This window comes from Canis lupus, chromosome 31 (assembly GCF_003254725.2).
Source record: "Canis lupus dingo isolate Sandy chromosome 31, ASM325472v2, whole genome shotgun sequence".
NCBI classification, from domain to species: domain Eukaryota; kingdom Metazoa; phylum Chordata; class Mammalia; order Carnivora; family Canidae; genus Canis; species Canis lupus.
In genome coordinates, this window is record NC_064273.1 from 1,112,687 (window position 1) to 1,135,678 (window position 22,992).

The 22,992-nt window shown below is 39.7% G+C and overlaps 2 protein-coding genes across 2 annotated transcripts in view; one reads left to right on the forward strand and one right to left on the reverse strand.

Annotated features, from left to right (window-relative positions):
• The first annotated feature begins 521 nt into the window (after positions 1 to 521).
• Positions 522 to 22,266, forward strand: POU1F1 (POU class 1 homeobox 1). The gene is made up of 6 exons (XM_025449750.3): positions 522 to 757; positions 3,338 to 3,409; positions 11,021 to 11,245; positions 15,290 to 15,454; positions 16,179 to 16,239; positions 17,088 to 22,266. The coding sequence occupies exons 1-6, from the start codon at positions 616 to 618 to the stop codon at positions 17,296 to 17,298; spliced, it is 876 nt and encodes a 291-aa protein (XP_025305535.1). The 5' UTR covers positions 522 to 615; the 3' UTR covers positions 17,299 to 22,266.
• Positions 21,221 to 22,992, reverse strand: part of CHMP2B (charged multivesicular body protein 2B) — a 28,382-nt gene continuing 26,610 nt past the window's right edge. The window contains exon 6 of the mRNA XM_025449752.3: positions 21,221 to 22,884. Coding sequence (XP_025305537.1) covers positions 22,774 to 22,884 — 111 coding nt within the window. The 3' untranslated portion in view covers positions 21,221 to 22,773. The remainder of the gene's footprint in view (positions 22,885 to 22,992) is intronic.

Sequence of the window (22,992 nt, forward strand, 5' to 3'; positions counted from 1 at the left end):
TTTTCTATTTAGAGCATACAAATCAGTTTACATAATTTTTCAAAATTGCATTGTTGAGTCTGAATCAATAGGTGGCAATACATTCATTGTCGTATTTAGTCTTCTATGCTCTTTCAATTTAAACTTCTAGTTTTTAAAAAGTTTTTGTAGTGTTTCTGTTGTTTTACAGATCTAATAAGAAGTTATCAAAAAGAATCTCCTATATAAAAATCTGTTATTGTATTAGTAACAAAAAGACACCTAGCACTTTTCAATTCATTTTGAGATTATTTCTTGGTGGGACATTTATTTCTAAAGTTCCTGAATCTTTTCTAAAGTTCTCAAAGTCTCGGATTTCTCCCTCTCCCTCCACCTGCACCCCAGAACCAGGTTCCCTCTTGGGCATGGATTATGCTTGGGCGAGAAGGAAGGCAGTTCGGTTAGATAAAGCAATACCCCTGGGAAAAGACGATTAACATGTATAAAGGGATTTCCCGCGGTATAAGCGCCAGCACGCGCTCCCGGCGGCGGCCCTCCTGATGTGTCTGCGCAGGCAGCGCTGGACCGGCCCTTTGAAGCGGGGATAGAGTAACACTGACCCGGGCAGCAGCAGTTCTCCTCAGCCCTCTCGTGGGAATGAGCTGCCAACCCTTTACTTCGGCTGACACCTTTCTACCCCTGAATTCTGAGGCTTCTGCAGCCCTGCCTCTGATCATGCACCCCGGCGCGGCCGAGTGCCTCCCAGGCTCCAACCACGCCACCAACGTGGTGTCCACAGGTACCGGGGCCACACCTGTCTGCGCGGTCAGGGGCCTACAGATTGCAGAGCTGATGCCTGGAATCTGGCTACTGTAGGATCCCTTTGCGTCTCTTAGTTTCTCCTTCATTTTAATTCGTTTTAAGTTAAACAGTAAGGATATTGAAAAAGCCAGGCAACCTAAGACATTTTTGAAGAGTATTATTAAGAGTGGACATTTTAATTGTCGATTTTATTATAAAATCACTCTTCAACAAAGGTAAACCGTGAGTCTGAGTGTTTTTGATCCCAAAACCATCTTTATGTAAACATTTAGGTAGGGATAAGGAACAAAACTAAAGAAATGGACTGAGCAATTTAGTGTTTAAAAGGTGTTACTTCTTTATCTTCTTTAAAGATTTATTTGTATTACCACGCCTAAGAATAGCCATATACCTCATAGTAAACACAACTGAATGATTCCCAATACCAGCAACAAGGGATTTCAAAGAATAATATAATTAAATGATTTTAACAGACATTTTTAGCATAATTCAAAAATCAAAAATCAAAGCTAGAAGCAGTATGTAGCATTTAGAACCCACAAAGTGGGTTAAAATATCTTAAAACTGAGTTCTGAAGAGAGTACAATCTCTCTAGCCAAGTTTTAATATTTTCTTATGTGACTTTCTAACATATAAGTTAAGCTTGAAAATTTGAATATGTTGTCTTAGATGCAGTCAAAGAGGTATGTGTTGCTAATGCATCCATTACAGGGTAACAAAGTTTTTTAAAGTAGCTTTATGAATAGACAAAGCCATGAGTTGAGTAAATTTCTTTCATATGTAAGTTTGGGATTAATCTGCAGCTGAATTTTTAAAATCTAGAGTGTATATCTGGATTTTGGTGAAATTATTAATATAGAGGTTTTGTTTTGTTTTGTTTTGTTTTTCATCTATTAAAGATTCTCATAATTTAAATAAAAAGACAATAGTGGAAGTTTCCCAAACATATTTTTTAGAAAATATAATACAGTATTTTAACCAAAAATACGTTATAAATAAACTTAAACAATGATCACGTAACTAACTATATATTTAAATAACAGATTTCTCTATTTTTAATATGTATTTAAATAATAGGCATTTAAATATATGATAATAGCATTGATTTTATAAATTTTCCATCAAATGATACTATACTAGGTAAGAAACTATAATCATTGTTTATAATGAGAAGAACATTTGGGTTTATTTGTTTAATTTTAGATTGCATAGTAAGATTTTTACATGTAATCATTATAATATAAAATATCATTATAATGTAAAATGACTTCAGTTCTTTCTACATGTTAATTATAAAATGGAAATTGTGCAGATATTCTAAAATATTGAAGATTTATCAATAGTAAGAGAAAATATTTTGCTTCTGAAGTGACCACATGTCTTTAATTACTGGATTGTATCTCAATGTTTTCAAAGGATTCTTTTTTTTTTTTTTATGATAGTCACAGAGAGAGAGAGGCAGAGACACAGGCAGAGGGAGAAGCAGGCTCCATGCATCGGGAGCCCGATGTGGGATTCGATCCCGGGTCTCCAGGATCGTGCCCTGGGCCAAAGGCAGGTGCCAAACCACTGCGCCACCCAGGGATCCCTTTTCAAAGGATTCTAATTCTCTATTTTATAATATCTCAAATGAGAAAGTAAAATACATAGAGAAACAGTCCTTTTATTGTCAACACCTAAACTCTTATTCAACTTGGTGATTCATGTTTAAAGCCTGATAAAAATTTAGTGATGTAAATTTACTTTCATTATTATGAAATTGATTCCACAAGGCAAGTAACTATTTGTGAATGGTTATATTTATATATGAGGTACAACCTTTATAGATTTCAAGTCATTCAGCAATCATTTATTTTTAACCAGCTTTATTATTGGAATTGTTGAACTGATTGTTTGCATGCAGAAAACCTATCACTTCTTGGTTTCAGCATCAACATTCACACATCATACATTGTCACAGGTTTTCCATAAACCTCTGAATTTAGTGGGATTTTTACGATTGTATCCATTTATAGGCTAGTTGCTTGGCCATTTTCTCTTTGATGGAAGAAATTTGTTAGGAGAATAAGCAGAAGTAAAGACTGTCAAGAGTTGATTTCTGTATTCATTCTTCCAGAGAAAAACCACATATAATACCATATTACAAAAGAATTTAAATTGATTATTCCTCTAGTCACTTTATTGTAATGTCTATATGGGATGGAACCTACGAGAAGTTTGCAACTCCCAAGTGGCCAACAGCCAAACTGGTCAGTTACCCCTTCACAGAGCACAGCATAGTTAATGAGTCCTATCATCCACACTGATGATTTAGGATCTGATTACTTGAGACAAACTTTGATTTCTGCTTTTAACCTATGTATATCAGAGAATTTCCCCCAAATGAAAACAAATTACTGCCATATAACTTTAAGAATCTTATAAATGTGTATTTTTGCAATGAAATGAATGTGTCTTGAATCCTCATACATTTTCTTATCAGTCCCGTCTATTTTGTTTTTGATCCAAACTCCTAAATGTTTGCATGCATATTTCTTGGTGACAATGGGAAACACAGCAACAGGACTTCATTATTCTGTTCCTTCCTGTCATTATGGAAACCAGCCATCTACCTATGGAGTTATGGCAGGTAAGAAAAATTGTCTGCATATATGAGATTGAGTATGGGGACACTTAGAACCTATTTCTTGGATCTGAGGGAATCTTGACCAGAGCGTATCATGAAATTCTCATCTCCTAACCTTAGAAATCATTGGTAAATCCCTGTGTTCCCTGATACGGAGTGCCTTCAGAGACCATAATGGTTAAAACTTGATTGCCCCTGTTCTATATAACCCTGAACTTCTGTGCTTAACTCTTTTGTTTGCTTTGTATGATTTTTACTTCTAATTGACTACTACCAAACTGCTGATTGTCACTTGATGTTATTGGTGGGCTCAATCCAGTAATATTACAGTAGTGACTAACCTAATGTGGTAATTTAAATTTAAACATAAATTAGCTAAATAAGGCCAGATTTAAAATTGAGTTCTTCAGCTGCACTACTAGCCCTATTTCAAGTGCTTAATAGCCTCATGTGGCTATCAAAGCAAACATCACAGATTTATAAAACATCCCCTCACTGCGATATTTCTTCTGGACATTTGGTCCATAAATATAAATAAGACATTGAAAGTCAAGATAAGTTGTAGTGGCTTTAGTGATAGTCATTTGTAGTTTTGGCATCTCTAAGCTATTGTTAGTCTTAAATGAGATTGAAGAGTTGAAGTTACTTATGTTTCTTCTCTGGATAAATAAAGCATCACTAGATCAAGGTTAACTATTTATTGATGCTTGGATGAAAGCAGTGATAACACATTCCTTAAGGAAGAGGAAAATCTGACCTAATCTTCATAATGAAACTTACGGCTTAATTTTAGGATATGGCCAGAAAAAAGATTTTGATGGTTTAATAAAGTACACAATTTTGTTCACATATTTTTTAGCTATTTTTGATCTTTTATATTCATTTTTGTAGTAGGGAGAGAAATCTTATGAATGACAATAAACTACTGGGGCTCTATGTGAGAAAATGAGTGTGTGTGTGTTAGAAAGAGAAAGAGTGACAGAGTGGGGGGAGAGAAGCTTTAATAAAGGAATCATATTCTAACTGCTGTGTCTTCTTGTCATCCATCATAAGTGATGGAAAAAAACCATGGATTTATGACTATAAATTTGAAGTAAAATTGAACAAAAAATTTAGTTCACTGCTATTTAATTTCTCCATAATTTTCAGTTTGAGACTAACACTTAAATCTTAAAATAAAATATTCCAATAAAATAAAATAAAATAAAATATTTCAGAACAAATTAGCTTCACTTAGAATCTATCAAGTAGCATTCTGAATAAACTAGAATCCTTACATTTATGGTAAAATGAAGACTGATGTGTCCTTAGTGATTACCTGTATGTTCTAATAACTCTTTAATAATTATAAAAGAGGGACAACCATATTTTCCCCTTTGAAAACTGATCATTTATGATACATATATTTAAGTTAATCAGCACTCATGGTTAATGAGAACAGTCCTTGTTGATGGTAAATGACTTTCATTATAAAAATAGTAAAAGGTACATTTAGCCACTAGAGTTCAGGCAGTATGCCCTGCATGGCCCAAACCCATTTTGATTATGAAGATAGGAAATGACAAGCACATGGCCATGTGCTGCTGTCTCTTGGAGGAGAGTCCTTGCTGTTCATTCACAGCGATTCTCACAAACCCAGGTCCAACTTTAGGCACCTTCTATAACCAACAGGCAGCAATGGATTGAGGTTAGCACAAAGATAACATCAGCCACAGACCAAATACCTTTTTTTTTTTTCTTTTAGAAAGGGAGAGACACACACACAGAGAGAGAGAGAGAGAGAGAGAGAGAGAGAAGTAGGGTAGAGGCAGAGGGAGAGGGAGAGTGAGAGAGAGAATCTTGAGCAGGAACCATGCCCACGAGTGCGGAGCCTGACATGAGGCTCTATCTCAACTCTGAGATCATAACCTGAGCCAAAATCAAGAGTTGGATGCATAACTGACTGAACCACCTAGTTGCCCCCAACCCAAATACTTCAAGATGGTTTTTGCTACCACCTCCCTCCCCACCAGATCGAGGCCACTGGCTACTGGCCTAGTGGATCTGCGGCTGGCCTGACAATTCTAACGTGTTTCTCATTTCTGGGCCCAGGTTCACAATGAGAGTCCATAGGCAGCTCAGGCTGTGTTGCCTATTGCCCTCAGCTGTAGTTGAAAAGGAGTGTCCCCCAGAAAAGCCCCTTAAAATGATCCAAAGCCTGGGTTAGTCACATGAGTAGCAAAATGATATCATGATTTGAATGTATCACCATAGTCTTAAAAGTAAATAGTAAATATATGTTGTCACTGAAAGAAAAACTCACCATAGCCAGCATAGACATTATACTGGAGTATTTTTTGAGAGTGATATGCTTTATTGTTAGAATGTCACTATTTTGACATATGTTTAGTATGAGTATTTGCATCATAGCAAATTAAACCTCAGAGAATCTGAACTCTCCTGTCTTTATCCCCAGAGAAGCTACATAAATTGAGTTATAAAACACAGGGATTCAAATATAAGAGAGCAAAGGCATAAAATACACAAGAGAAACTGGTTATGTCAGAATTTTCTGAGAAGTCTCAAGGCATTCATCAAATCAGCCTCTTCCACACAATTCACAGGAGCATCTTATCATCTACAACAAAGACAGGTTCATTGTCATATATGCCACATGAAAGGAAAGATGGAGAAAGACCTATATTTCAAAGCATACAAAATTGCTTTATTTTAATGTGGCAATCTTATAGCTCATATTCTGATGCTTACCTTTAGTTTGAGCATTTCATTAAATTAATAACCCACTGAAAGGGAAGAGCTGTAGCTACTACTTTGTTAAGATTGGTGGAGAGGACTTGGTAATTACCAGATGAATCCATGGTGCCTTGTGGGCCAGATGTAGGCACACCAAAAAGAATGACTGACAGAGAGGAATGAATCAGCCATGCCATGAACTAATTACAAACCTTGTTCTAGTCACTTAACCCATCCTAGTTTCTGTCTCATATCTGGGTTGGGGTGAGTGCTAGCACTGTTCAATTGTGGTAGATTTGTACCAACTCGACTTGTTTTTCCTATGATCTTCTCTTGAGATACACTTGTACCTAAATGCCTTCTATCCTTCCTTCCTGAGAATTCAGATAATTCAACAGCCTACAGCAAATTAAAAATGCCCTTCAAAATCTCTTCTAGAAAAACATGACATTAAAAAAAAAAAAAACCCTCAAACCTCTAATTCTTGAGTATCTGAAATTGTTCCTGCTCCCAAGCTTCTGAGGCTGTGTGAAGCCAAGAAACATGTTCCACAGGCTGCCCCCGCTGCCCACCAGGCCTGGGGACGGCACAGCAGCCATGTGGCAATGAGTCTTAGACTCAACAAGGTCATATTATATGACGGCCAAACCCAGGTGAGGTGTGAAAGTCCCTATTTAAAAATTAATTTGAGGGACGCCCGGGTGCCTCAACATTTGAGCATCTGCCTTTGGGTCAGGGTGTGATCCTGGAGTCCTGGGATCAAGTCCCGCATCGGGCTCCCCAAAAGGAGCCTGCCTCTCCCTCTGCTGGACGGAGATATACTTCGGGGCTCTGGATGCTGTGCGGATCCTTCCCAGCTCCTTAGCCGCGTGGCTCTTTAGGCTGACGGGCACTTGGCTTGGTCCATGTTTGGGGAGCGGTTCATGGGATCTCTGCTGCTCAGGACTCCCTGCTGCTTTTATCTTCTTCTCCCCACCCCCCCTAATAATCAGTGCTTTGGAAAGATTTTAAAAATATCTTGCTATGTATACCAGTCACTCTCCACTCTCCCCCAGTTACAGGACCCCATGGTAGGTTGTCGGGCGTACCTGTGACTGTCCTGAATTCCTGTTTCAGGTTCGCTCCAGGAAAACCGTGTCTGAGTGGATAACTCTGCATGTAGTCACATCATGAAAAATGCAAACATTATCATACATTGTGTTTTCCTTTTTGCTTTGGATGCCGAACCTTTGAATATGATATCCCCTGTGCTCTTTTCATAGACTCATGTTCAATTTTTTCTTTTTTTTTAAAGATTTTATTTATTTATTAATGAGAGACACAGAGAGAGGCAGAGACAGAAGCAGGCTCCATGCAGGGAACCTGACGTGGGACTCTATCCCAGGTCTCCAGGATCATGCCCTGGGCTGAAGGCGGCGCCAAACCACTGAGCCAGTCCTGGGCTGCCCTGGACTTCAATTTTAACTGTATAGTTGATTCATGTAGCACCCAAGGGAGGTTATTTCCTTTTACTTCAATTTTTTAAATTTTAAATTGTGAATAAAAAATATTCTTTCTACCTCACTTACATAAGGCTAAGAAGATGACAAATGTGAATGGAACACAACACAAAGTATGACATGAGATTTGTACTGATGTGTGACTATGGCCAGCAAGAAAAATTGAAAATAATGACTAAGATTGCTAACAAATTCAGAACTTACGGTTTATCATATAAAAGATATGTAACAAATTACTCATGGAAAATAAAAATCTGACATAGGTTAACGTGCCATACATTAAAGGTGCAAAATCAAATAGCAGCCTACACATACATATACAGTGAGGTATTACTCAGCCTTAAATAATGAAATGGGGGTGTCTGGGTGGCTTAGTGGGTTAAGTGTTCAACTCTTGATTTCAGCTCAGGTCATGATTTCAGGGTTGGGAGATCAAGCCCCACATTGGGCTCCTCACTGGACATGCAGCCTGCTTAAGATTCTCTCTCTCTCCCTTTGCCCCTCCTCCCCATCTCTAAAAAAAGAAAACTGAGAAGGCCATTTGTGACAACATGAATGGAGCTAGAGGGTGTTATGCTGAGTGAAATAAGTCAGAGAAAGGCAAATACCATATGAGTTTGTGAATATGTAGAATCTAAAAAACAAAACCATGAGTGAAGTAGAAACAGACCCATTAATTCAAAGAACTGATGGTTGCCAAAGGAAAGTGCGTAGAGAAATAGGCAAAATGGGCGAAAGGGAGAGGGAGATACAGGCTCCGGTTATGGAATGGACGTCACAGGGATGAAAGGTACAGCAAGGGGACCACAGTCATTGGTATCTTAAGAGCATCACCTGTAGTGATGGATGGTGGCTGTACTTAGAGCAAGCACAGCATAATGTCTAAAGGTGTCCAATCACTGTGCCGTGCACCTGAAACTAATGTGACATTGTGTATCTATTATACTTCAGTTAAAAAATACATGGTAAGAGAAAAAAAAAAACCCAGCAGCCTATTTTTTTTCTCACTGCTTTTACTCTTAGAGTATTTCTTCTTTAAGTGTCTTAAAGGACATTTGGTATTTTTGGATGATGAAAGATTTTTCATTTATCTAACATCCAACTCTGAGAGCCTAAGTGAAAATAAAGTCTTGAGATAAATGCTAAGTAAATGCTAAAATAAACGTGATCAGTATTCTTTCACTGTAGGTGAGTCTTTTCTTTTACTTCAACTCACAGAAATCCAAAACTAATAGAAAGCTAAAAATAACACCCCAAACTAATAAACCTTTTTAAAAATGAACTATATAGTAAATTAAAAATTGATACAACTGCTTTTAAATATGCTATCTGGTCTGATCAATATACAACCCACTAAAGCATAAAATGGATGATTAACTTTAAAAAGTAAAACTGGTAATTTAGGTTTATAAAAGCAGCACGGATTTTTTTTTTAGACAGGAACAATTTCTTTCAAATATTTTTCAAAGCAGCTAACTTTATTTTATGCTATTTTGTTTAAACCCTCACTTTTATATTTGTTTTGCTTCAAAAAAGAATATAGCCCACTGGAGAGGGGTAGACTTTATAATTACACATTGTCATATAAGTAATACAAGTCAACAATTTGCTGACTTAATACTATTCTTTAGTCATTACATATTGATATTTTAATGTAAGATTTATATATTCTGGAAAACTATATTATTACTCATGTCTTTGATTTGTGAATGTATTTATAGAGAAATAATAGGAAGCATAAACTTGATATATTTTTCCAGTGTTTTCAAGAATGATTATAGCAAACATTCAATAGCAATTTATTTTTAGTTTAAATATTTATTTATAATCATAAGAAAAATGATTAATCACCAAATATTTTATTTATATCAAAATGTCTTGGTTATACAAGTGTCATTTAATATAAATCGGAGTGAAATCTCTACCAATAAAAACGTGATGTACTGATGAGGAAAACAGAAGTAATGTGTGGAAATTTGGCTTATGCTACCTTTTCACCCATGCTCCCCAACTGAGGCACTCTCCTTTCCTAGTAAAGGATGAAATCTGGTCACAGTTTTTTAAAAAACAGATCTTTTAGTCTTTTGTGTGATTTTTCATTTAACTCAATTGATCTAATGCTTTAACATTTACAGGTGAATGCCCATCATCTATGGAATTGCACCCTTCCTTGCCACTTATTTTTCTTCTTAAATAATAATCAAGAAATTATTGTATTATATCGTATACTTTTCAAGAAATCTTGATGCTGACTTTTTTTTTAATTTTTTTTTAATTTTTTTATTTATTTATGATAGTCACAGAGAGAGAGAGAGAGAGAGGCGGAGACACAGGCAGAGGGAGAAGCAGGCTCCATGCACCAGGAGCCCGATGTGGGACTCGATCCCGGATCTCCAGGATCGCGCCCTGGGCCAAAGGCAGGCGCCAAACCGCTGCGCCACCCAGGGATCCCTTTTTTTTTTTTTTTTTAATCTTCAGTGCTCCTCCTTTGCTCTTAGGTTCAAGCCTGTGCATACCCGCAGAGCCAGCAAGGCCCACTTTGGTGGTTTTTTTTTTTTTTTCTAGATTTATTTATTCATGAAAGACAGAGAGAGAGAGAGAGAGAGAGAGGCAGAGACACAGGCAGAGGGAGAAGCAGGCTCCCCGCAGGAAGCCCCATGCGGGACTCGGGACTCGATCCTGCGACCCCGGGGTCACGCCCTGGGCGGAAGGCAGAGACTCAACCACTGAGCCACCCCGGCGTCCCTTGATGCTGACTTTTCACAGAACTTTAAAAATTATCTTTGGTCTACTCACTCCTTAAATCTATGTAATCCTATTAATGTATTTTATGTTCTCATAATTTTCTTTTTACCTGCCTTTGTTAAATTAAAAAAAAAAAAGACCTGATTATTTCCCCTTTGAAGCCAGTTTTATTTCGCTGATGAAGTAGTGGGGCTTCTTAGTATCGTAAAGTCAGTTTTCCGCCCCTAAGAAAACTTGCCAGCAGAGCGTTTAAGCATATGCCTTGATGATGATAAACGTCCTGGATGGCCTGACGGAACCACGAAAACAGAGATGGAAACACGCCCCCGGGTTTAGTTGGACCAGGAGGTGATTCACAGAAAAGTGTGTCTTTTAAGAGAAAAACGAAATCACGGACAGCACGCTTCTGGGAGAATTTGCTTCTTTGTTTTGAAGGCTTTGCGGTTCCCCGCTCTTCCCCTCGGGCTTCAGTTTTGTTTCCATTGCTCGGTGGAGGCGGGCGGGGGCCGGGGGCGGGGGCCGGGGGCCGGGGGCGGGGGGCGGGGGGCGGCCTTGCTCCGCGGCCTCCTCTCCTGCGGCTGCGCGGCTCGGCGGTGACCACGACAGCCTTGTCCTTCGCTCTCCCGGTTGCTCACAGGTGGCCTGACCCCGTGTCTCTACAAGTTCCCGGAGCACGGCCTGGGCCCCGGCTTCCCCGCCGCGCACCAGCCGCTCCTCGCGGAGGGCCCCGCGGTCGCCGACTTCAAGCAGGAGCTCAGGCGGAGGAGCAAACTGGCTGAGGAGCCCGTAGACACGGAGTCTCCAGAAATCCGAGAGCTCGAGAAGTTCGCCAACGAATTCAAAGTGAGGAGAATCAAGCTAGGTAGGCGCCTGCGGGCCGGGCGCTCGGCGCGGCGGGCTGGGCTGGGCCGGGCCGGGCCGGGCTCCGCGAGCAGGCGGGACGCGGCTTCCCCGGCCCCGACGCCGACTGCGTCAGCGCGCTCGTCCTTTCCGCAGCTTGCCTCGCCCGAGGTCGGCCTTGACCCCTCAGCCTGCTCCCCCGAGGTCGGCCTTGACGCCTCAGCTTGCCTCGCCCGAGGTCGGCCTTGACCCCACAGCCTGCTCCCCCGAGGTCGGCCTTGACCCCACAGCCTGCTCCCCCGAGGTCGGCCTTGACCCCTCAGCTTGCCTCGCCCGAGGTCGGCCTTGACGCCTCAGCCTGCTCCCCCGAGGTCGGCCTTGACCCCTCAGCTTGCCTCGCCCGAGGTCGGCCTTGACGCCTCAGCCTGCTCCCCCGAGGTCGGCCTTGACGCCTCAGCCTGCTCCCCCGAGGTCGGCCTTGACGCCTCAGCCTGCTCCCCCGAGGTCGGCCTTGACGCCTCAGCTTGCTCCCCCGAGGTCGGCCTTGACCCCACAGCCTGCTCCCCCGAGGTCGGCCTTGACCCCACAGCCTGCTCCCCCGAGGTCGGCCTTGACCCCTCAGCTTGCCTCGCCCGAGGTCGGCCTTGACGCCTCAGCCTGCTCCCCCGAGGTCGGCCTTGACGCCTCAGCTTGCCTCGCCCGAGGTCGGCCTTGACCCCACAGCCTGCTCCCCCGAGGTCGGCCTTGACCCACAGCCTGCTCCCCCGAGGTCGGCCTTGACCCCTCAGCTTGCCTCGCCCGAGGTCGGCCTTGACGCCTCAGCCTGCTCCCCCGAGGTCGGCCTTGACCCCTCAGCTTGCCTCGCCCGAGGTCGGCCTTGACGCCTCAGCCTGCTCCCCCGAGGTCGGCCTTGACGCCTCAGCCTGCTCCCCCGAGGTCGGCCTTGACGCCTCAGCCTGCTCCCCCGAGGTCGGCCTTGACGCCTCAGCTTGCTCCCCCGAGGTCGGCCTTGACCCCACAGCCTGCTCCCCCGAGGTCGGCCTTGACCCCACAGCCTGCTCCCCCGAGGTCGGCCTTGACCCCACAGCCTGCTCCCCCGAGGTCGGCCTTGACCCCTCAGCTTGCCTCCCCCGAGGTTGGCCTTGACGCCTCAGCTTGCTCCCCCGAGGTCGGCCTTGACCCCACAGCCTGCTCCCCCGAGGTCGGCCTTGACCCCACAGCTTGCTCCCCCGAGGTCGGCCTTGACCCCACAGCCTGCTCCCCCGAGGTCGGCCTTGACCCCACAGCCTGCTCCCCCGAGGTCGGCCTTGACCCCACAGCCTGCTCCCCCGAGGTCGGCCTTGACCCCTCAGCTTGCCTCCCCCGAGGTCGGCCTTGACGCCTCAGCTTGCTCCCCCGAGGTCGGCCTTGACCCCACAGCCTGCTCCCCCGAGGTCGGCCTTGACCCCTCAGCCTGCTCCCCCGAGGTCGGCCTTGACCCCACAGCTTGCTCCCCCGAGGTCGGCCTTGACCCCACAGCCTGCTCCCCCGAGGTCGGCCTTGACCCCACAGCCTGCTCCCCCGAGGTCGGCCTTGACCCCACAGCCTGCTCCCCCGAGGTCGGCCTTGACCCCTCAGCTTGCCTCCCCCGAGGTCGGCCTTGACGCCTCAGCCTGCTCCCCCGAGGTCGGCCTTGACGCCTCAGCTTGCCTCCCCCGAGGTCGGCCTTGACCCCGCAGCCTGCTCCCCCGAGGTCGGCCTTGACGCCCTAGCTCCCCCTCTTGATTCGGCCTTTGGAATAGACGGGCGGTTCGGTGAGGCGCTGCTGGGGCGAAGGGGCGGAGGCGCCCTCCCCGCCGCCCGGGCCCGTGTCCCGCCGGAGACGCCTTCTGCGTTTCGGCCAACACGTGTATTCCTTGGCGCAGACGTTTATTTGACCGTTTGTGTTAGAGAGCTTTCCGTTCTGACTTTTGGGAGCTTTGCTTTCTCTCACTTTCTGTGAATGAGTCCATCAAACTCCAATTTATGAATATATTGTTTAGTCCCCTACTGAATTCAGGTTATCACCAAACTTCGTGGATTTTTAAGGTTTTGTTTATTTATTTGAGAGGGAGAGTGAGTGAGAGAGCACAGTGAAGGCAGAGGCAGAGGCACAGGGAGATGCAGGCTCCGCGCTGAGCAGGGAGCCCAACGTGGGGCTTGATCCCAGGACCCGGGTCACGACCTGAGCCACAGGCGGACTCAACCAACGGAGCCCCCCAGGCGCCTTCCAATCTCACAGTGTTAAAAATTATCTTACAACGACTCGCTTTTCAAACGTCATCTCGTACCTATGTAAATACATACGTAGGACAAATGTTAGAAGCACAATTTCTTGATTAAAGTGCATGTGTATTTATGATTTTGTCAAATTGGTCTATATAGAGGTGCCAAATTTTACCACAGGTGTCTTTTGGCAAACTCCTTAGAATATTATCTTTAATGAAAGCAGTTTGTTCTTTATCCGTTTTTATTTTTCCTTAAAGGCATATCCTCAGCCCTTAGAACACTGGAAGCACATAGAATAAGTAAATACTTGAAAGGAAACTATGGATTAAAGTTTTGGATCTTTGCAAATCACATAGGTAAAAATGGTTGGTCCCCATGGAATTTTTGTTTTTAAAAGAGGGGAAGAGTAAAAGAGCATGGTCGGGGGAGGGGCAGAGGAAGAGGAAGAGAGGGAATCTTAAGGCTTCACACTCAGGGCCAACCCCCACACAGGGCTCCATCTCATGACCCTGAGATCGTGACTTGAGCCCAAATCAAGAGTCCTTGGGGCCCCTGGGTGGCTCAGTGGTTGAGGGTCTGCCTTTGACTCAGGTCATTTCCCCTGGTCCTGGGATCGAGTCCCAGGGGCTCCTGGCAGGGAGCTTGCTTGTCCCTCTGCCTGTGCTCTGAGTGTTTGTCTCGTGAATAATAAATAAAATTTCTAAAATAAAAAAAAAAAATCAAGAGTCTGAAGTTTAACTGAGCCACCCAGGTGCCTCAGTGACTTCATTTTAAATTTATGAGTGAAGACTGAAAAGTTGTTACTTCGTGTGTTTTATAGTCATTGTAATTCTTTGTGAACTGTCTGCTCAAAACCTTGGCACACTTTCTATTCAGTAGTGTTTTTAACATAAAATAACTATGATAATTAACCTTGATTTAAATTCATGAAGTAGCATATCTTTTAAATGGACTGAAAATGTAGTTCTATCCTCTGCACTTGTGGAATGAACCACAGGTAATTTTGTAATGATATTTATTGATAGGCATCATATGTGACCACTTGACGCATACAGACATATATATATAACTTTAGGCCCTGAATTAATATGAGGTTACTATTTGTAATAAACACAGCGGTAGACATCTTTATAACAACCATTTTCAGTTTGCTATTTATATTGCTATATTTCAAATTCCACGTTGACGGCCAATATCAGCTTGTACTCTAAAAATGTTTTAGGACAATCAATGAAGATCTCTGGCCTGAAGACAGAAGCATTACCAAATGATATAATGAATGTGCTCAGAAATACACGTAAAATATTGGGTGATCAGTCTCGTAATAAACATTTTTTTAGGGAAAGTCAGCATGATTCTTAGTTTTATTTTATTTGGTGCCATTTAACAATATAGTTGATTTTGTACTCTTACAGTTGAGATGAAAATATTTATATCATCATATAACATGCATCATATTTAATGTACCATATTGTTTAGCATATATCATCAGATATTTAATAATAATAAAGAGAGCAAGAATTTGTGTCTTATAAAGTGTTTATGACACATCTATCCAATTTCACTGCATATTGTGAATGGTGGCTATTCCTGTCTAAATTCTTTTGACTTCTAGGAGAAATTAACCAGCAGTATTTTTTGAAGTACTGGACAAGTCTACACTGAACTTACTAAATAATTCTAAATTGCCAATGAATATATGCTCAAAAGCAATATTTAATAGTTAACAAAGAAAGACACAAAGATTTCTGTGATCACAGGCCACAATGAATGCTTCTTGAATAGCTGAAGCTAACGGGTCCTTCCTGTCCTTTCACAGGATACACCCAAACCAACGTGGGGGAAGCCCTGGCAGCTGTGCATGGCTCTGAATTCAGTCAAACGACTATCTGCCGATTTGAAAACCTGCAGCTCAGCTTTAAAAATGCATGCAAACTAAAAGCAATCTTATCTAAATGGCTGGAGGAAGCTGAGCAAGTGGGAGGTACTGAAGTTGTCGCTCTGAAGTTCTGTGATGTTTTAACTTGAAAGCAGTGACTTCCACTGGTAGGATTTAGGCTAAAGCAGAGAGGTTTGAGGTTTAGTTGGGTTTTGTTTTTCTCTTTCAGATGAAAAAGAAATGTGTTTCATAATACTGAAAGAGGAAGGCTAATGCAAGTATAGAAATAAGTTTACTGAGAAGTTAAATATAGTAAGAGAAGCAGCTAGATAAGGACAGCTTTCTGGATAATGCGGCAGAGGCGTTAAGTGGTGAAATATTTTAACACATCCAAATTTTCTGGCTTTGTGCATACTGTAGTAAATGTACATGAATTTTTATAAACTGATATTACTGTAACCAGAGCATTGGTGCACACCAGTCTTCCAAGTAAGTACATAAGCAATTGCTAACGTAATAAAATCATCTACTCATACTAGCGTTAAGGCTGGATAAAGAACAAGGTATGAAAACATTTAAATCAAGTGTTCCAGGAAAAGTGTGATCGGGATATCATTTATAGACAAGCTTTTTGCAAAATCAATATTTCCGCATTAACATTTTTATCTTGGTCTTATACTGTAAAATAATGTAGAATGCAAAAACTTAAAACAAAAATGTATAGCGAGTTTATTTTGCATTGTTTTAGAAAGAAAATTTGAAACTCAAATCTGATAGTTTTTTTAAAACCACTTTGATTTTATAATTACTTCTCTATTCCCCATTACAGCTTTATACAATGAAAAAGTGGGAGCAAATGAAAGAAAAAGGAAGCGAAGAACAACTATAAGGTATTCTTTTGAGATATCAAAACGTACAGAGGAGATGGAATATATACATATATACAAATGGAAGAGCATTTGAGGGTAATAGAGGTACAACATAGCACATAAATGTATGGTGAATAGAGCCAACTGAAAAAACAAGATTGGTGAAAAAGCATAATTTAATAATTCGTTAGTGAGAAATGGTGAGCTAGTAATTTTTAACATTTGATAGAAAAGTAGGTTATTTAAGTCAAGAACACTCCTCAAGTTTTAGATAAAACAGAAATTAAGCAATCACTTCTACAAAGAGTGACCATTTCTGCTGTCCTTTTAGATATGTCTTGTTCTGGCAATTTGGTATCTAGGTTATTAAAAAATAGCAAAACTAGTTATCAGTGTATCAAAGTCCAATGTGATTTCTTGCACTTCAAACTGGCAAGATTGTTGGGTTATCTTTTGGTAATTTGCGTGAAAATTATGAAGGAAATGCTAAAATACAGCTTTTGTTTCAGTCGATGCGTTCACTGAATATTTCTTCTATTGTCAACCACAAATGATTCCTGAGGGACCCAGAAATGCCCGCACAAGTGTTCATTTCCTTTTCAGGAAGTCAGCGCCCTCTAGTGGCACAGAGTGGGGTACACATAGAAAGCCTAGGACACCTTTCTTCCTGGGATCCACTCACCATACCCTGCGTAAAACAAGCGTCTAAATATTCCACTGACTGCACATTTATCTTTGTTGAAGCTTTGGGGGTGTTTTCAGAATCTTTAAGCAATATTTTCATGTTAATATTAGTTTAATTTTGATCTGCTAAAACATCATGAAAACACCATAATCTCACCCTTCTGTACCTGTACCCCTCCCCTCAGTATTGCTGCTAAGGATGCTCTGGAGAGACACTTTGGAGAACAGAATAAACCTTCCTCTCAAGAGATCATGCGAATGGCTGAAGAACTGAATCTTGAAAAAGAAGTAGTAAGAGTTTGGTTTTGCAATCGAAGGCAGAGAGAAAAACGGGTGAAAACAAGTCTGAATCAGAGTTTATTTACTATTTCTAAGGAGCATCTTGAATGCAGATAAAATTTACTGTTGTATGGCAGTGAGTTTTTCTATTTTTCATCCCTTTCTCTTCTCCAACAAAAAAACCCCCAGAAATTAGTTATTTGGCTGGCTTCAAAAATCATTTTTATATCAGTAACTTTTGCAGAGGCTTTTCTACTTTTTTTTTCTTAAAGAATACAATTTAAATATTGACAAACTATTTTCATTAAAGTAATTCTTTTCAGAAGCCAAACGGTACATTTTTAAGCCAAAGATACCAACAGGATTAAAACAGTGATTCCCTCTCAATCTCTCTTCCTCTTGCTCTATCTACAGACACACACACACATATACACAGTGTGCACATGGATCTTCTAGTTTAAGATTTCTTTTCCAAAGGCTGTTTATTAGCTTTTTAACATTTCATTGATAATGCCAAATAAAGAATATCACTGTAGAAGATACAATCAGAAAACTGATTTAACCGACATCCTGCTTGCCATCAGCTATAATAGTTTGTTGGAACTAAATAGTTTGCACTTAAGAGCAAGATGTGCCTTTGAATTACATTAGTGCATTTAGGAATAAATCTTAGAGGCGACATTTTTATCTTTTATTCTTCCCACAGATTTAGCTTTTTTGATGTTTATTGACAGACAATATGCATTATGGATTCTTGAACCCTAAACTACCACAGTGCAGGAATGATTATCTGGCCTGTTTGCTGTTTGCTGTTGTTTATGCCTGGGAAAGTGTTTGCTCCTGGTGGGCATGCAGTCTTAGTTAAATGAACAAAGGACTGTGCTGTTAACAATTGCTACTTACTACTTGAAGGGTGCCTAACTTAGTAAGTCTCACAACCCAGAAAATCATCCGGGATCCTATCAAAAAGGACGATCACTTTGGTTTAATTGGTTAGATTATGATTTATTGTTGATGAAAAAGTTTGACCATGAGTATTTAAACTTGGAGAATTATATCCAGGGAACATATTTATTTAACTAATAAGGCATTTCTTTGAAATTTGCAAGTAGAAGCAAACTATAACGTGGTATCAATCTAAGAGAACTTTTTTTTGCATTTAAAATACATAAATTTGCTGGCACTGTGTTTGTAACTTATTTTACATAACAGAAGTGAAAACAATTAGACCAAATTTCATTACTGATTTAGAATGCTTACTAAATAAATTATACTGTCCTGTTTTAGCTTTCTGTGAGATTAATAAAGACCAAGAATTATACAGGTCATAATCTCTATAGATCATAGGTGTTTATGCATGCATAATCACCATTAATTGGATGGCTAGAAACTTTGATATATTAATATAAAGAGATCGTTTGCAGTAGCTTAATCACCTATGCTTAAGTACACATCTAGCACCCAGGAGAGGTTGAACAAAATATACAAAGACTTTTATTATCCAAGAGTAAATTCCAAATTATTCAGCCATGTAGATATATAAATTCCTTCTCTGTAATTAATTCACCTGCTTACTACATACACTAATTGGGAAGTGATCCTTCAGTTTGCAAAAGGGAGGGATAGGATGTGTAGTTGTACAGATATACATTTATTTACATACGCAAAATGCACATATGCGTATCTGAAAGTTGCAAAGAGAAACAAAGTATAATGCACAATAAATATTTGAATAGTGACTTTTTTCCACTTTAAATATGAATCTGCTAGGAACATTTAGTCTTTCTACAACAAAAATAAGCATGTACATATGCTAATATCATCATCACATAGACACGATCATCATCCTATCATTCATTCCATAAGGTCATTCCAGTTTAGATACAACTAACATTAGGAAGTTATTTTTCTCCCTAAAAGGAATTATTTTGAATCCTTAATTTTGAAATAGCAAATCTTTAGTTATTTACAACTTAATTGTAAATGCACTGGTATTTACTATTAACTTATTTGTATTGAGTTTTTTGAGACTATTTATTCTAACTACATTTATTTTAGTAGATATAGATTGAAGTTTTTATAAAAATAGAAAATATTGTTTAGAATCCTAAACTGCAATTAAACAAGTGACGAATGTAATTTTCTGTGCAAATGTGGGACTAACTTGGGAATAAATGGTAAAGTTGACTTTAGCCACAGTCTTTCCACCTTATGTCCTTGTGAACCTTGACACTCATTCACGCATTTACTTTTCCATCTCTAATGGTGGAAAGATTAATCTAGTAAAAAATATTTTGCATGTTCGGGGATGGGAGCGGTGTGTCTGTGTGCAGCTGCACTCAAGCTCTGGGGAGGATGGGGAAGTAGAGTAAGAGTAATGTATGTTGTGTGGTGTTCCAACAATGAGAGGGTCTTCAATCAGACTTCACAATCCCCAGGCTTCCTCTAAGGTGAATTCAATCCAATTGACTCTTGAACTAAGTTTAGAAGAATGGTCTTAATGGGATTCAATTTCTACAGAGAGGAAATTAGAAAGTTGATCAGCTTTTCTGCAGCTTCAAAAACCTATTCCTGCAGAATAATGGCATCAAAGAAGAAAGTCATCATAGATCTCTGGACACACTCTGTTTTAACATGGGAATATCTAAAATAGGAGCACATATTTAAATGAGGCCCACAGGGATCAGGATGTAAGTGGGGCTACTGGGCTAGTAAGGAATATACTTGTGGCTGAGGGGAGAGCACTTTTCTCCTAAAGGCACTCAAACACACACAAAAGGAAATATACATCCCTGTGCAGGTAGAATAAAATAAAGCCCAAGCTTGGTTGCCAGATTCCCTCTGGTCTTACAGGGTCACAGTGTCAAGCCCCTTCCCACTGGGCCTGGTATAGCTTGGTACTCCTCTTGGAGCACCAAAGGTAGTCTATGTAACACAGTCATCTGACAGATGGTCATTTTATGTTTTCTGAGACTAGCTGTTATTATCGTCAGTCCTGACATTTTCATACCACGTTCTGCTTCTCTGATTTCCTGAAATGTCCTCCACCCAGCCTTTACATCCAGTAATAGAATGTGACATTGGGTTACATCCATCCTGGGTCACAGACATTGCTATGCTCTTCCACTCTCTATTGGCAACCTCTTGTTTAAATATAGTTACTGAAGTAATAATCTTTTTGCCAAAAAAAGAGAAGGCAAAAAAAAAAAAAAAAAGTTAATGCAGTTGACCACTGAATACATGGGTTTAAACTTTGCAGGTGGTCCACTTATATACAGATTTTTTCAATGTACAGTACCATAAGTGTATTTCCTCTTATGATTTTAACATTTTCTTTCCTTTAACTTACTTTATTGTACAACACAATATATAATACAGATAACATGAAATATGTGTTAATTGACTTGTTATGTTTTTGGTAAGGCTTCTGGTCAACAGTAGGCTATAGGTAGTTAAGTTTTTAGGAAAGTCAAAAGTTGTATGTGGCTTCATAACTGCATGGGTTCCGTGCCCCTAACACCCACAGTGTTAATGGGCCAACTATATTTTCATAAACTTAATGTATAAGAATCCTTATTTTCTAATCTTAGGGGTTGAAAAGTTTTATTTTTAGTAAAGGGCAGTATAACATAAATTTATAAGGATTGTGATAATTGCCACAAGAGCATTTTACAAATATAGCCACATCAGAAGAGCTCTACTCTCTCCTTTAGGTCCCAAAGCCTTCTGTAGTATCCATTTCTAATCGAAAATAAATCACTAAGACTTAATTGTATCAAAATATTTAAAAATGTTTATCCCCTGGAAGTTCTAGAAAAGGAATCATCAGACCAAATTCATGTGAACCATCAATTCTTAGACTTACTCCATTCACAAACATCAGTCCTGTATCAACAGCTAATTCTTAGAAAAGACATTTGTTAAAATATAAGGAGCAGCTAACTAATTTTCTTTCCAGGAAAATAATAAAAATCATTCTTTTGAAAAATTACCAGGTACTTTAGCAGAAGCCAAAAATAAAATATACGGAAAAAAAGCATAACAGCAATAAATCTTTATTGGAATTTTTCTAACAAAATAATTTTTAAAAACAAAAGCCCCCACATGTAAACAAGAAAGTAAATAAAGTTAATTGGCATCATCATGTACATCCAAGAATCAACACAAGTTCTGGGTTAACATTCTGTAATCCAGGAACATGTTATGACTTATCAATGATGAGGAAACTGTTTAATGCTATCGACAGTGCAACCTCATCTTTCATCGTATGGTGGCTCAGGAATACGTAGGTGTATGCTATACGTGCCACGTGTATGCTAGTCCTAACATGCATTTATGTTGTCGATATCAGAACGAATGTGTCCATCATCGGAAGCTGGTTATACCTATCTGATCTCCTGCATGGTTTTTATGTTGACATATGCTAGAACTCATGTATTATGATGTAACTTTTTAAAACTAACCTAATCCTAAATTCTATCTCTGACTAATCTGCCATTTCATTTTTTCTCACTTCCTATACATACATTAAATACCGTAGCAACTTCACCTTAAGAAATACTGCTAATACATTAATACACATTTAGGCAGTAATTTCTGACAAAGTTGTAGTTTATTTACAAAGAAAAAAAATGTTAGTTTTTATTTTAAAATTTAGGTCAAGTATTGTCATAGTAGTGTTAAACTAAGAAGGAAGGCTTCCATTTACAGGGTTCAATATTTACATTACTGAAGATCAAAATTAAACACAGATTAAATTATACCTCATATGGAAATATTTTCTCAGTTCTTGGAAGACCAAAATACAGTCTTATTACTATAAAATGTTATTAATTCAGTGTCCATTTTTGCTAATTATATTTCATTCAATTCACTTTTACAAGCCTTACAAAAGAAAACCAGGATAATTTTTCTAAGAGGCCTTAATTTTGGTTTAAAATGTAATGCTTTTCTGTCAGTTAAAATAATTTAAAGATTTGTACAATAGGTTTGTGCTGTTTAAGGCAGGTGCCAAGTACATTTTTAAAGGTAATAAACTTACCAACTAGAATGTTCTCCCAAAGGAAAAAAAAAAGAAAAGAAAAGCTCATGACAGTTTTTAAGATAGATGTTTAAATAGCACTCTTCTTTTGGATCATTTAAAAATAATTTGGCAGCTGAACTGCCTAAGGTGATAACACATATCACTTTTACAAAGGACAAGCAACAGATACAGAATTAATGATATATTTTTAATATTTTTACAAGTCTCTTTAGTTGGTGCTAAGTGGCATTTAATGAGATTTTTTTCAGTGTAAAAACACAGAACATAAACAGTAAATAATGAATATAATTTCTCTATGCCATGCAGAAAAGAAGTCAACTTTTTACACATCATCACTCCTAAATAGTTCTAATTAAAATCCAAACTGTTCCCATTTTTGCATCCTTGTCATTCTTTGGTAAAAGACTCAAAATAGCTATGGGTTAGGAAACAACTGTTTGCTGATGGTCTTCATTTTTGCAAATAGATGTGTTTTGTAAAAGGAATCTGCACTGTGCCTGGTTTATACTAAATAACCATAAGTAAGTAAAATATTATGGTTTTTCTCACTAGTCTACTCCTAAAGCTTTGAGTTGCCGTTCAATCTCTTCATCGGAGATTGTAGCCTTTGAAGTAGAGGCAGATGGTAAGCTTCGGGCAGCTGATGGAGCTTTGGCCATCTACATTAAAGGAAAAGGAAAAAAAATGTGCATTATCAAACATTTGGAAAAGGACACAAATGGACACACCATTCCAACAGATATAAAAACATAGATCTAAGAATAAAG